This window comes from Toxotes jaculatrix, chromosome 7, assembly GCF_017976425.1.
Source record: "Toxotes jaculatrix isolate fToxJac2 chromosome 7, fToxJac2.pri, whole genome shotgun sequence".
NCBI classification, from domain to species: domain Eukaryota; kingdom Metazoa; phylum Chordata; class Actinopteri; family Toxotidae; genus Toxotes; species Toxotes jaculatrix.
The window spans coordinates 2,984,528-2,999,254 of record NC_054400.1 but is presented as its reverse complement, the minus strand read 5'-3'; the positions used below and the strand labels follow the sequence as shown (position 1 = coordinate 2,999,254).

The 14,727-nt window shown below is 41.3% G+C and overlaps 1 protein-coding gene across 1 annotated transcript in view; it reads right to left on the bottom strand.

The window, feature by feature from the left end:
• Window positions 1-14,727, bottom strand: part of LOC121184799 (protein unc-13 homolog B-like) — a 125,258-nt gene that overhangs the window by 15,046 nt on the left and 95,485 nt on the right. Inside the window, exons 22-31 of the mRNA XM_041042681.1 lie at window positions 11,192-11,260; window positions 10,598-10,687; window positions 9,891-10,022; window positions 8,984-9,120; window positions 8,590-8,675; window positions 6,481-6,607; window positions 5,813-5,909; window positions 4,142-4,285; window positions 1,944-2,021; window positions 1,481-1,558 (exon numbers count right to left, since the gene is read on the bottom strand). Of these exons, the coding sequence (XP_040898615.1) occupies window positions 1,481-1,558; window positions 1,944-2,021; window positions 4,142-4,285; window positions 5,813-5,909; window positions 6,481-6,607; window positions 8,590-8,675; window positions 8,984-9,120; window positions 9,891-10,022; window positions 10,598-10,687; window positions 11,192-11,260 (1,038 nt within the window). The remainder of the gene's footprint in view (window positions 1-1,480; window positions 1,559-1,943; window positions 2,022-4,141; window positions 4,286-5,812; window positions 5,910-6,480; window positions 6,608-8,589; window positions 8,676-8,983; window positions 9,121-9,890; window positions 10,023-10,597; window positions 10,688-11,191; window positions 11,261-14,727) is intronic.

Below are 14,727 nucleotides of genomic sequence, written 5' to 3'. Positions count from 1 at the left end.
AGAATTTTTTTTTTTTTTTACATAAATTACATCAGGTAGAAAGGAAAACCAAAGTTTATTTCTGGGAGTGAAAACTGGGAGTCTAGGAAGGAGGAGGAGGAGGAGGGGAAAGGTTTCTATTTCATCTCTTGCTTGTGAGTAATTTGGGATCAACTTAAAAATAGAGACACACACACACACTACTCGGTAAAACAGGTTCAGGATGGGTTTTTGCTTTAATTAAGTCCTTGTTTATTTTGGATGAATGTGTGTGAGGAGCGACAGGGGGAAGGGGAGTGAGGGCTAAAAAAAACCTCAACATACCCTCTCCTCCTCAGCAGTTATCTGTAGAGAGAAACACACACACACACACACACTCACTCTCACATCTTACTTAAAATAATTAAAGGCCTATGAATGTGCGCACACACGCTGTCGAAGTTTCACCTTTTTTTTTTTTTCAAACATCTGCTGCATCTTTTGCACCTTCCTCATCAAACAAGATTAGCTATTCTTACAGAGATTTCACCACTGTTCATATTCCAGAAATATATTAGCAAGGTTAGTTTCATTCAAGCAAGTCAAGAGAATGAGTCACAGAGAAACACAAAAGCCTATCACAGAAGACGCACACACAGAATGTAGATTCCACACAATGTGTTTTCAGATCTTCTTCGAGATTTTCCACACTGCACATGGAAGGTTACAACTACACAAAACATGTCAACTGCAAACCTCTACATCGCTCTAATCTCCAGGTTCAACGTCAGGGTCTTTATTAAACAAAGATTCTGCTTTTATGGGTTCGGCACAAAGACAGAAAAAAAGATTCCTGCAGACACACAAAATAAACTCTGCTGCCTCTCCTCATAGGGGCTAAAGAACCTAAATACATATAAAATAGTTCCATTAAAGAAATTAGGTCCCACCTGGAGGACGGTGAGGTGACCCAAATAGGTACATGTATGTGCTGGGACATACCATCGTTCCCTGTGGGTGATTTCATTGGCTGGAGCTTTTCCAGCACCATTTAAAGAAATGCCCTTTGTGTGAATGTCTGTAAAAGTATCTTAAAGAAATATAATAAAAAAAAATGTAGGACAACTAGACATTTGAATAAACAGAAGCAGCTGTTGGATTAACTGGAATTTTGAAACTTCCCACCTCTGGCATGTGATGAGTGGGAAAACGTTTTCCAACTCTTCACAACATTTTTTCTAATTTAACAAAACATTTTACTTTAAAAACACTAAAGAGTCCCAAGCTGTCGCCCACACATCAGTGCATTTTGCTCCTTTCAACATATTTTTAAACCTTTGACCTTTATGTTCGCTGCGATTTACATGGATTTACATCTTTCTTTTCATTCACCAAGACCCAAAACAATGACAAAGATTTCATTTACCTTGAACCAGAGAGAAGAAACTCATCAGTAGCTGAAGTTTGAAATAAAAAAACTTCAGAGAACCACTGTTTGTGTTTGTGTCTGTGTTTCACTCACCTGTTTGGCTCCCATCGACTCAAACATCTTCTCCAACAGGACCCTCGTCTGCTGGATGTTGTTCATCAACATACAGGGCTGGAAGAAGAGAGATAGATGAGGGAGACAACGGGTGCAAGTGGGTAAGAAAACACAAAATGAAAGAGACAGAAAGTCAAGTAAAGAAAGGAAAAAAAACAAGAAAGTAAAAAAAAATAAAAGAGCAAATGAATGAAGGTCAGGCAAGAGACGTAGCAAAACAAAAGAAAAAAGAAGGAGACGACAGGAAGATGAAAGAACCAAACGAAGATAAAACAATAGAGATGGAAGTTAAAAAGCTACAGAAGCCGGTGGCAGCAACTGAAATATTAATCCACTCTACAGGCAGTGAGCCGGCTTTCAAAGTATTTGGTCTCTCTCCCAATCAGAGATGAACTCAGAGTGAGGGAGTTTGGTAGCAGAGCAGTGACACAGCAGTACTCACTATCTTCTCCTTCTCACAGTAGGAGGGAAAGCTCTTGGTCAGCAGGGCACAGTACTGCAGCAGCACTTTGGTGATCGTCTGTGGAAACAAGATAACAAAGACTTGGAACATGTTTGCTCCGGGAACCTCTGGAGCAGTGAGCCCCAACACTGGTACTTCCTAATTAGTTTGGTCAGAACGAGCTCTGTTTGAACTCAGGTGTCATCAGATATTCACCCTGGGGACAACTGAAAAAAATCTGTCCGTTCAGTCCAAGTCAGAAATGTTTCTGCTTTAGTCTCACATCAATCATGCAAAACTCATGTCTGAAGTCCTCATTGTTGTGACGTAAGTCCACGTCCAAGTCTCAGGTCTACGACTGGATAAAAATCTAAGATAGCGACCAGTACTAAAAGTGAAAGATGTATGGATTCTATATGTTTAACAGTTACAGAGTTACAAGGGATGAAACTTGGTACCACTGTTTTCCTTCGGTTTCTCTCCACTTCTTCTTTAACAAGCCAATTTTCTTTCAATCTTTTCTAAACAAAGGGCCGTTCTTGTTGTCAGGGGAATAAAATTCATGATTCTTTTTTTCCCTGAAAAGACATAAAAGACACTGTGCACAAGCTCAAGCATATTCATCAGACGAACGGGATGGGAACTATATGACGTCTTGCAGGTTTATACCATTCAGCACGCTGACAGATGGCTGCAGTAATGTGCTGCACAAGGAAGCACTGCGTCCATAAAAGAGCGAGAGTAAACAATGCAAGTTCCAAAACATTCCAAGAAAAAAGTATTTGCAAATGTTTAATGAGGCAGGAAATTCATCTGGCATGTTTGTCGGGCCTTAAGGACTCGCACGACGCCTTTTGGTGAGAAACGACGAATGTCATACTTGTTTACAATAAAAACCCCACAGGGTAGTTTTAAATAAATCAGCATGTTAATTTATTGTTTGTGATAGTGACTTGGGGGACAGGAAATGACAAAAACAAAGAGCCTGCAACTCTTGTTACCTCACAGCATCCTGGGCTCGCTGTGAGAGATTTCCCTTCTTTGTGCTCAGTCAGCCAGATGGCCCTCTTACACTTATGCATTAAACATGTGGTCTATTAACTGCATTACTTAGTATGGTTTCCTCTTGCTGTACAACACTGTCTCTCCCTTTGTCCTTTTCTGCATCTCTCTTCTGTGCTGTCATCTTACCCTTTACCAAAATGAACTATAACCGTGCTGGACTGGAGGAGAGAACGGGAGAATGGATAAGAGATTGAAAGAGTGACAAAGAGGCAAAAGAGAGGGAAAATGGAGAGAAGATGGAATTAAAGGCAGAAGTGGATGGACAATTATCTGAGGACAAAGAAAAGGCAAGGCAGAGAGTTCATAAGGGAATGAGAAGAAAAGATGGTAGAAGGGTAGATGAAAAACAAACTAAAGCTGAGACAGGGAGGAGATGAAAAGGCAGAGAGAGAGATTAACATGAGTGGAGCGGACGAAAATGAAAAGGGAGTCAAGGGTTGGGGACAGAGAGATGGACAGCTGAGAGTGATGGCTTACATTAGCCATTCTTTATTTAATGAGTCCCATATCGATCGAGCCATCACGCCACAAACACACGCACGCACGCACATGCACACACACACACATGAAAATATGCGCACACAATTCTTCTGCTGAGAAAGATTTGTTAGATTTAATGTCTCTGCCTAAAAGCAACTGCCTTAAATTACATTTGAAGAAAAAATATGATATCAAAGGCTTAGTTACAACTGTGAGTCCAGTCAAAACTCACAACTGAAAGACTCACTCACGGTTTAAAGCTGCACCAAACAGAAACAAAAACAGCAACCACATATTTGTACTATATGTGTAGGGGTATGGTCATAGACCTGGATGTGTGTGGAGGAAGTGATGACTTGTGTTTCCTGTACATAAGCGAGTAAGTGAAGAAGGAGGTCAAACGATGACTGAACTTCTTGAAAACCTTCCTTTTAAAATTTTAAAAAGTAGTTTAGAGGAGCTTAAGGTTTACTGAAGTCATCAGGACCAGAAGCCTGTGGTTAAACTACGGAAGCTACTACAAAACAAACACAACACAACAAACAAATCCATGTCCACACAGATCCCAGAGAAAGATATAAGATATGTGACTGTCCAGCAGTACAAAGAACAGAGAGTCGAGGTAAACAAGGTTTTTGTGTTACGTATCTCACCTTGGCGAAGCGTCTGTTGTAATGGGCCACCACAGCGGGGTCGGGGCAGTCCAGTTTCTTGATGATCTCAAAGCTTAGGTTGAACTGGCAGAAGATGTCCACCACCGAGCTGGAGTACAGAGCGTGCTCAGACGTCTGCTGGAACTGCAGGCGGAGGGGAAGAAGAAGACAAATGATTACTCATACCAGTCTTATTTCTTTTCCTACCCACTGTGGCTGTGGTCTTGTGTAATCACCTCACAGATTTCAGGGCACTCTGTCCATTACAATCACTATCATTCACTCGAAATGTTGCTGGTGCAGGAATGGAGGGCTTACAGCACTGCTGCACTAATCATATGTTCCTGCAGATAAATTCATCAGCTAAATGGCTCAGATTGAAATGTAAATGGTGCCCAGAGGGTCGGTGTGGTCGTCTGTGATAGTCAAGAAAACCACGCCACATATGTCCCAAGTGACAGAGTCCGGCTGTTGAATTCTGTGGTCTGCCTCTTCGTGTTAGAAGCCTACAGCGTATGGATCCATAAGTGGTTCTTTAAGGGCCAAAAAGAGGCCGATAAGCACTTAACAGTTCCTCAATAAAATCTATCCCTAATGAACCCCTCCTAAACTCCCGTGAGTTAAAAGAGTTGTGACATTAGGCCGCTTAAGAGAGTAAAGCAGTAGATAATTTGTGTGCTGAGTAAAATAATATTAGCTTAAGAGTCTTCTCTGACAATGAAAACATCCTTCCTGCATTTTTGTTGGCGTTTGAAAAATGAAGCGAAGCCTGTGAGCTAGATTAGGGAACCAACTCGAGTCTACCGCCACACTCACACACTCACGTGGCAAATTTCCTTTGACTGCAACATTTATCCAACGCACTTTTAGTGGTTAGTGATGTACTTAGCCCATCAGAGCCCTGATGCCACCTTCCCTATAGGGGTATTTGTATCGTTGCTTCCCATTTCCTGGTGTGCAGAGCGGGAAGTTTCCATGATACTGACAACGTCAGAGTTCTGACTGACTGAACTGAACAAACTGAGCGATTCCTCTTTGGCTGTTTTGTCTTCAGTATCAGTTTAATCCAGTGATGAGACAATGCACCATAATGTAAACAAATGCAAAAAATAAGGCCCGAGTTGTAGCCCACAGCTAACAACCTCCTCAGCAACATATTACTTCCTGTTTACACCCTCCAAATTATGGGAACTGCAGGTCCCAAGTTTTAAGATTTGTTTGTTTTCATTACTGTTTCTGATTCCTTGATAACAGCTACTGTTGATAGTTTTGTGTACCTTGGTGGCACACAAGCAAGTGAAAGATGTGATGTGTTGCCTAGAAACACCAAGACTCAGAACATTTTCACCAAAATAAAATAAAAAAAGAAAAAAGATAGGATGGGGATCAGAGCTGCAGGACAAAAAAAACGGTTCATTTCATGGTTTAGTCCTCGGCTCAGACACCCAGTAAGTCGTTAAACTACAGTCTGTGTTGCAAATAGCATTTTTGAAAACCTAATTTTCACTTGGATTTTTGTATTACTGATTTGTTATACTTTTTTAAAAATAGGATTTTCCTGTTTTCCTGAGTAATGAAGGAGAGACTCATGTCGAGCTGCAAACTTTCTGCTCGTGGAACAGTTTTTCTAACCACATCCAAGTCCTCCACATCCTGGTCTCATCGACTCACCCCCGTTCTCTTGTCTGCCTCCAGCGCTCCATGCATGAACTCCATCAACACCTCCTCGTTCTCAGCCAGCCAGGCCAGGACAAACTGGAGGAACCACCTGAAATAATAACGAGACAAAACTGTTTCTAACCCTCTTTTTGATGAACAACAAAGCTCATACACAAACCACGAGAAACTGTAGGAGACTTATTTTAGTCTATTGATGTTAGTGTTGCTTTGACAAAGAGTAAACAGAGTATTTGAAGCTTACAGAGGCAGACAGATGTTTTAAATCCCCTTTTCATTACATATCTTCTCTAAAAGTTCCTTTTCTCAGTCATTCAGTTCTAATATCTACATAATTATACATTGAATGACTGAAATGTTTTTTCTTTTAATTAACTGATTTGATTCGTTTCATTTTTACCACAGTTTGAAATATTTTACTTATGTAAAGAACTTTGAAATGTTGTCATAACCCAAGTCATCCACACTTCTAGCATCCATGGTGGTGAGGAGGGTTGCATAGTGTGTGTGTGTGTGTGTGTAGTCTGAATTCAACAACAACAGGCAGCAGACATTATCAATCAACATGAGCTCTCTTTTGTCTGGAGGAGACAAGGAAAGAGGGAGATAATGAGTGAGAAAAAGTATATGTGTGCGTGTGTGTGTGTGTGTGTGTGTCTTACCCCGGGTATTCGGGCACAGTGTTTGTGTAGGCGGACAGGTCCTTAACATACTCGTTGTAAAGCCACTTGACCTTGAAGTGCAGGTTCATGTAGTCAGCAGTCTTACAGAGCTTGTGTTTCTCGTGTTCTGTAAAAATGACAAACACACACAGATAAACACACAGATAAACACACAGGCGTGCGCACACACAGCAGTTATTTTATCAAATTTGTTTTGATAAAGTTTTCCTCCGGCCTCATTACTCCAAGTTTTACTTTCAAGGTAGAACTGAATAAGATATCAAAGGTTCCCTTAAATTCATTATGAAGGACAAAAATATTAAAGGAAACTGGAAGTTCTCTGAGACCACCACAGAGTCAGACTTTCACTCTCCAGCAACTGAGTAACACAGCGGAGTGGCCGGGTCAGCTGGGGGAAATATCTGGCTCCACTGTGTTCACCAGCTTGTACCTGACGGTGTCTGTCTGCTCTCGGTGCTGAGCAGGCAGCTTTTAGAGCATTTTCACTGAAAACAGCAACCGAAAAAGGCCCCATGAGAGCTGTGAGTGTAAGGTCACACAGGGTCAGACAGCTCAACAATGAAACGACGAGCTGAAACTGTTCTCAGCTCACTAGAATTCTAGTGTTTTTTCACACTTGCCCATTTGTGTGTCCATTTGTGCACCCTGCTATAGATGACTAATTAAAAATAATCACACACACACAGTCTTACCAGCGTAGAAATCAACTTTGCGGATGCGAAATGTGACGGGCGCTGAGATGGCAACAGAGTTATGAGAAAAATCAATAAGAAGTCAGAGAAAACAAGGAAAGCAAGTTAGATGAACCAATGGGGGGGCTGAGATGAGAACGGCTTACACACAAAAACACAAAAGCTACAGGCTCTAGGAGATTTGGAAGGAAGACTAGACACAGAAAAAAAATAGTCCAGAAAAGGGTCTTCTGAAGGACCTGTCAGTGATCAAATTCTGCAGAATCTCCTACAAAAATCTGCCTCTTGTTTTATTGTTTGCAGACTTGACATTTCCGCTACAACACAAAAAAAATCATCTAAAATCTAAACAAATTCTACAGAGTGAGTCAGACAGGGTTCCAGGACACTATAGCTTCTACAGTTTCAGGTTTAATATGAGACACAGTCAAAAGCCAGAATATTGAGCTGCTAAGCAGGTTTCAAACGAGACAGAGGGACTCTCAGAAGAAGAAGTGACTGAGGTGTCAGAGTGTTCTGATGCTGAAGGCTCACTAACTTGAATCAGCAGTCTGTGCTCAGCCAGTACTTCTTGAAAGTACCTTACAGTAAAACGAGTGCATAAATTTGGAATATAGAGAGCTCCGAGGGAAATCGATGATATAATAGGAAAGAAAAACACCAGTTTCTTACAGTGGTGGAAACTGTTGTGTCTGCCTTCACCATGACTTGCTGAAATAAATTTTTACCCTCAGCACTAAGTTTGACAACAGTCTGAGAACATGCCACTCTTTATTTGATGGCCTAAAAGAGAAGATTTACTCTCCTTCGACACCTGCTGCCGAAGTGCCTTTGAACAAGGCGTTAAACCCCTTATTTGCTCGACCTGAGCTGACAGGTGCCGACAGACGGTGGCTGTGCGGCTTGGAGGTATAAACCTCGTGTTGGGTGTTGCTGAGAGAAGATCAAAGAAAAGAAGAAAAGACGCTTCGTGGCCTTTCAACCATCTGTTCTTATCAAACTTATTAAATATGCCTGGGTTTTTTTTTTTTTTTTTTTGGGTCTAAGAAGAAGTCAGACTGCAGCGTTGACTCTCTAACCCTATTCTGTGATCCAACAACACAGAAAAACAACCAACAACTCAGCAGCTGTCCCAGTTCTGGCTCCTCTGACTGTATCCTGTCACCAGCTATGATCTATCTCACCATTGTTCCAGCGGTGATGATCAATTTTATCCAAAACTGGAAAAGACAAAACGGCAAAGGGAGGAGGGAAAGTCGATGGAGCCATGAAATGAAAGCGTGAATGTAGAGGGGGGAGAAACAGAAGCGACGCTGACAGAGCTGGTACTCTTTCTCTCTCCTACTAACACACACAGATACACACACATACCACACACAGACACACACAGTCTTACCCTCCAGGGCGTATTTCATGTCCTGAGCGAACAGCGTCCACATGACCTCAGCGCTGACTTTACCCACATCCAGTTCCTGAGGAAACCTGAAGAGAAGGATATAAATCAGTTCAGGGGTCAGGACAAGACAAAGTTACTCTCCTGGTGTGTATATCCGTACGTCAATACTGTGGTATTGGTATTCGACTTGCTAACTGAAGACACACACACACACACACACAGTCACAAACACCTGAGGTTGCTTGAGGCTTTTACAGCCTGAAACAAAACACCAAATATCTGTCTAATATATTTTGAATCAGTTTTTAATATCATCCAAAAATAAACTGAATGTGTGAGAACTACAACATGCCCAGTAAAAGGTAAATGGCACAGAATGGAACTGTGTACTGACTGGTTAATGATCGGTGTGTATGAGTTCTTGTCTTCCTCAATGATGGAGACAATGAGAGTGATGAGTTTGGGCCAGAAGTCCAGATTCATAATACTCGGGCCCTGCTCCTCTGGCTGGCTCTCCTCTTTCTTCTCCTCCTCCTCCTCCTCCTCCTCCTCCTCCTCCTCTTCCTCTTCTTCCTCCTCCTCCTCTTCCTCCTCCTTATCTTCTTCATTCTCTTCTCCTTCTGCTTTTTCCTTCTTCTTCTTCTCCTTCTTCTTCTTCTTCTTCTCTGGCTCAGGCTGCAAGAGGAAATGGAGACAAGAAGATGAAAATGTGTAAGAATTTAGTTGCCAGATGTCTAGAGAAACACATGCTGTGATGAAATAAGTGGTAACACTGAACAAAAACAAGTTACAGCGCTCAACAGTTGTGATTTCAACGAAGGATCTGAACTGAATAATTTACAATGATTACAATATTATTCCTCCAGATTTCATTTTCTAAATTCTTGTTCCATGTTTCTGTGATAAGGTTCGGCACACTCCATCAAGATGAAAAGGAGACTCCTCTTGATTACCATGCAAACTATTGTTACCAGACCCAGACTGGGTTAATGAGTTTAGACACATTAAGACATGGATCTTTCTGGACTCAGTTCATTGGTGCGTCGGTTAAGGCTAAGGGAGCACGTGCTGTGTTCACTGAGATTAATATGAATAGTTGGAGCAGGTGAAGCAGAAAGCGAGATTCAGATTCTGTTTTTGTTTGATGTGTGTGCTCTGGCACAGAAGAATCACTCCGGGACCCCGAAATTAAAAGGCAGATTCTGCAAAGAGAATCAGTGACTGACTATCAAATGATTAAATTCCCATGATGTCTGTGAAGGCTCAAAGCACATCGATGCTTAGGGACTCACTGGTTGGACGGTGGGCTGGAACTGACGGTTGAAGAGCTCCAGACAGTTGTTGAAGATGTACTCGTAGGTGGAGTTCAGGCAGGCCTTGACGCAGTCCCGCACCACATTGGCGGCCCTGGGAGGACTCTGCAGCTCCAAGACCTGCAGGAGACCGGACAATGAAGTGGGACATAACTTGAACTGAAACACGTGGACATTCGTGCATACAAGCTGATTTTTTTTTAAGCCTGAAGGTGATGAAATGTCTCTTGATGATCATCACACACTCATGCACACAGACACACACCCACACGCACACACACACACTGAGGAATCAATCTTCCTATAACAGAAGCTGAGGTCGACAACACAAGCTGAGAGACATTAGTCAGAGGCTGCAATCAATCCTGCAACACTGCAGCTCAACTCTGTGCATCTGTGTTTGCTCTTTCACTGTCAAATTTGTGGTGACAGTTGACTGGATAGATAAAAAATGTGAAAAATTATTTTACTTTGTTACGATCATCTTATTATTGGATATTTGTCTCAGTAAATATAAAGTTTTTGACCTGTTCTGAAACCAGAAGTAACTTTAACTTAACAACACACAGTTTAAAGCCAGATTTAAAAATAATAATAATAAAAAATGATCCAGCAGTAAAATCAGGCAACCAGTGCTGCATGTCTCTGTTTGGTTTCATGACCATTGATTTATTGAGCTGATATTCTGCTTCTACCTTCATTCTGAAGAAGGTGATGCTGGTGAGAAGATCCACTGTTGACTTGAGGTCATGGAGGCGAGCCTTGTTGCTGGCAGGGAAGTTGTTCTGCAGATAAACACACACACACATATGCACTTGCTAAACAGTTCAGTTAACCATCTGTTAGCAGGTTAGGACAGCAAAGTTTATGGACTAAACTCTTTTAGGGTATTTTTTCTCCAGCTGATTTTTTTTTTTTCAATCACGTTGGTTGTTTGCCTTTTTAGTGTTCATCGTATTTTTTACTTATTCGTCCCTAAACGATTTCAAGCAAACAATCATCAAAATACAAAAGTCAGAGGAACATCATCCTGACAAAAACCACATAAAAAAACCTTCTGTGACCCCCAAATAAACGTAAGTGATAGAAAATTAGAATATGGTTAAATATTTTGTCGAAGTCAAAAGTTTGTGCCAGCTTCTTGGATTCAGATTTACACCTGCCCACGACGTTCCTTTTTTGTGACTGAATGGGGACAAGCGTGCATGTCACCGGGAGGGAATGAAGCTATACTGTATTTCTGTAGGCGGTGACGGAAAGAATGACAGCAGCTGACAGTGAAGACTCACTCTGTACATGGAGAGGTCTATGCGCAGGGAGTTGTGCAGCTGATCCAGGAGCTTCACAAAACGATCTCTCTGTTGGAAACAGAAAAGAAATTTTGCTTAGATTCTTTGTTCAGACATAGGAAAAAACTCAGACACGAGCAACTGGCAGCCTGTGTGCGTCGGTTTCTGTCTGAATATGCGTGTAGCCCAGCACCACGGTGAGGACGAGGGGAGGCTGAAATGGTGCAGGGAAAAAGAAAACAGAGACTCTCTTTTTCTGAGCTACCTGAGTACACTTTATTTTTACTCTCACTTTATGACCCTGCAGGACTGGTAGTATAGTTTGGTGCATGATAGCACAAAGCAAGATTAACAATCTGTTAATCTATAATGTATATGGTCCTAACTTTAATTACAGTTTAATGTTAACTTTTCACAGTTCTTTATGTTATGTTCATATAGTGGATTCATTTGAACACACTAATATTCACAGCTTGCTCACTGGGAGCAATTAGGGCTCAGTGTTTTGCTTAAAGATGTGGAGACACATGGACAGGAGGAGCCAGGGATTGAGCCACGCTATGTTCAATGGCCAACCAGCTCTACCACCTGAGCTACAGTCAGTAGTGGTATCCCCGCTGCTGATTTTTCTTTCATGCATCCACTATTTTCTTTCATATGCTTTGGCAACATAAATCTGTTCACATGTCATGCCAAGAAAGCAACCAGAAAGAACGAGTCCCCTGGAGTAACAGAAAAAAAAATGAGAGGGGAAAAAGACAGAGAAGCACGATTTCAAGCCCAACTGAAAATTTCTCACCAGTAAAAACTGCAAAAATACATTTATCTAATAGCTAATGACACTACTGAATCCCAAAATGCTGCATTTTGACTGTAAAACAGTTAAAACGATTCTTTGGATTTCTGTCATGTCTCAGTCTTGCCCTAGAAAAGTAGCCTGTCGTGGTTATAGAGCAATTAGCGCGTGCACTGTTAGTAAACTGGGAAGGGTTTCCCTTTATTTTTATCTTTGAATGAAAGTACGAACAACTGCCAACATTAACTGGCACCGAAGGCCAGTAAAAAAAATTGCCAAATTCTAATCAACCCCTGAAAGAGTCTTCCAGCTCTTGTTTTGTGTCTCTGTGTGCGTCCCACGGCGGCAGGAACAGTGCAAACAGTCAGTAATTACGTAAGAGAAAGCAGAGACAGAGAGTGACTTAGAGCTTTCTGTGAGTCATGGCAGAGAGTGGAGAAATCCCCTGACGTGAACTTGCACAACTACACGGCAAAGCTCAACTCAACTCAAACCTTCACCGTTTTACCGAGTAATATTCTTTTTTTTTCCTAGTGTGAACAAACCCTCTGAAAAAAAGCCTAAATCAATAAGTCCCACTGTCACAGTGGGTCACATATTATTTCATGTTTAGCACTGCGCACAACAACAATACTGAATTTTACAATGATGTGCATAAAGAAATGGTATTTAGCACGGACTGGTCACATCTGGCCGACGCCAGTTCTTTATATTTTGTTTTTTTCAGCGATGGTAGCAGCATGGCTCTGTGGATGGGTCTTTGAAACTGAAACATCTCAACAACCGTCGGATGGATTTCTCTGAAATCTTGTACAGACATTCATGTTTCCCAGGGTATGAATTCTAAGGATTTTAGGCAGCAAACAAGCATGAAAACCTGCAAAGGTTTATTCCATAAACTGACATAATGACACAAGCGTGCCTCGTTCAGAGCTCAAAGACTAAAAACAAATCCCATCATACATGAAGCCTCTGGGGTATATGGATGGGCCAGCAACTAACATAAATCATTATAATAAATAAACCAAACATCAGCTTAAGGAGTATGGAGTATGCGCCGCATATCTGTCAAATGTGCTCCTGCCATTGCGTTGGAGTTGAGTGCTACCAGTACACACAGAAAGTGTTGAGAGAGAGACTGAAAACCACTTATTGGTCTTTTAGTGGATTTTGTTGACTTAAAAATATAGAATATCTCCAGCCTTACCCTTTAAACTAATCCTTACACTTCAATCTTAACTTAAATCAAACAGCCCTTTGAAGAAGACAAAATGTACACACACACACACACACACACAGACTTTTGACCTAAAAAACCTGAAACAAGGACACAAGCTCAGATCTGACCTTTAAAAAAACACATCGTCACAACGTCCTTCCCTAAAGCAAAACCGTCCTCATCCTCCACCACACACACACACACACACACACACACACACACACACACACACACACACACACACACACACACACACACACACCAGCTCATCCTGTCTCATTACAATATTGGTAAAAATTGTGATTGGCTTCATTCTCTTGTTACTTGCTCCCCGTACGCTGAGGGGCAAGTTACTTCCTTTCCCCATCCTGGAGTTCACGAATCGCTCTGTCCTCTGCTGCTGTGACATAATTTATGTGACCACAAAGCATTTGGCGTAGGTTCCAATTAATCAGAGGGGTGATAAATTTCTTTTTAAATGAGGAGTAATTGATACTTAGAGCCTGAAGGCTCCACCTAATAATGAAGCAGAGCACCCTGAAGGAAAAAATAAGGGAAAATGGTAATGACCATTAGGAGCTGAACTTTTTGAATTACAGACATCAGGTATGTTTTTCTTGGAGCGATCCTGCGTTAAATGTTTTAACTCAGTTTTCATCATCATGAAATGAACCTATAGTTGACCTATTTTGTATTTTGAAGGTTTTCAACACACAAAATTCATCCAGCTATGATTAGTGAGTCCACTTTTTCTTTGATTGTTTTTGTATTATATTATTGCAGTTATTGCCTTTTTTTTTTTACTCCTTTATATTTTGTACTTATCAATAGACAGTCTCAGAAGAGTCTCAGAAGAGTGTTTGCTCTGTCACTTCTGTCCACACTCATCCAAAGCTTGGGACATTATTTGATCCTTCATTTGACAAGTCCTGTCATTTCTTAAAAACCTCCTGGGAGGTTTCCTGCAAAGAACAATGTACTCTGGTTTTAATTAAAGGGAAAACAGAGACAAAGGTGTGAAAAGTTGTGAGCTACTTGAGTTCAGTTGTGTTGAGTCTGAAAGTAGCTGCTAATTTCCAGTGGAAATTTCACAAAAACCTTAATGGGAAAACTGGGAAAAGTGAAGGACACCCATTTATTATCGCTCATGACCAGGGAAAATTTGACAGAGCTTTTGATGCTGCACTGATTTTTTTTTTCCTAATACTTCCGATAAAGGTAGTTTGTAAAAAGTTAAGTTGTAAAAGCAGACACTCACAGCAGTTTCATCTGTACTGCCTCTGGCTGACAACGAGGGACCTTTCAGGTGTGAATACGTGTGAGAGCTAACGGGCTTTGCCAAAAAGAAGAACATGGTACAGGCTCAGTAACTGTTCCCTGGGAAAGTCATTTATGGCAAAAAAAAAAAAAACAACCAAAAAGAATCCAGTGAATAATGTTTGTTCCCAGAGGCAAAATTCACAGCTGCAACAGCCTCCCCCCACGAAAGAAACACACACAAGGTGTGGGTGTAGCCTCACC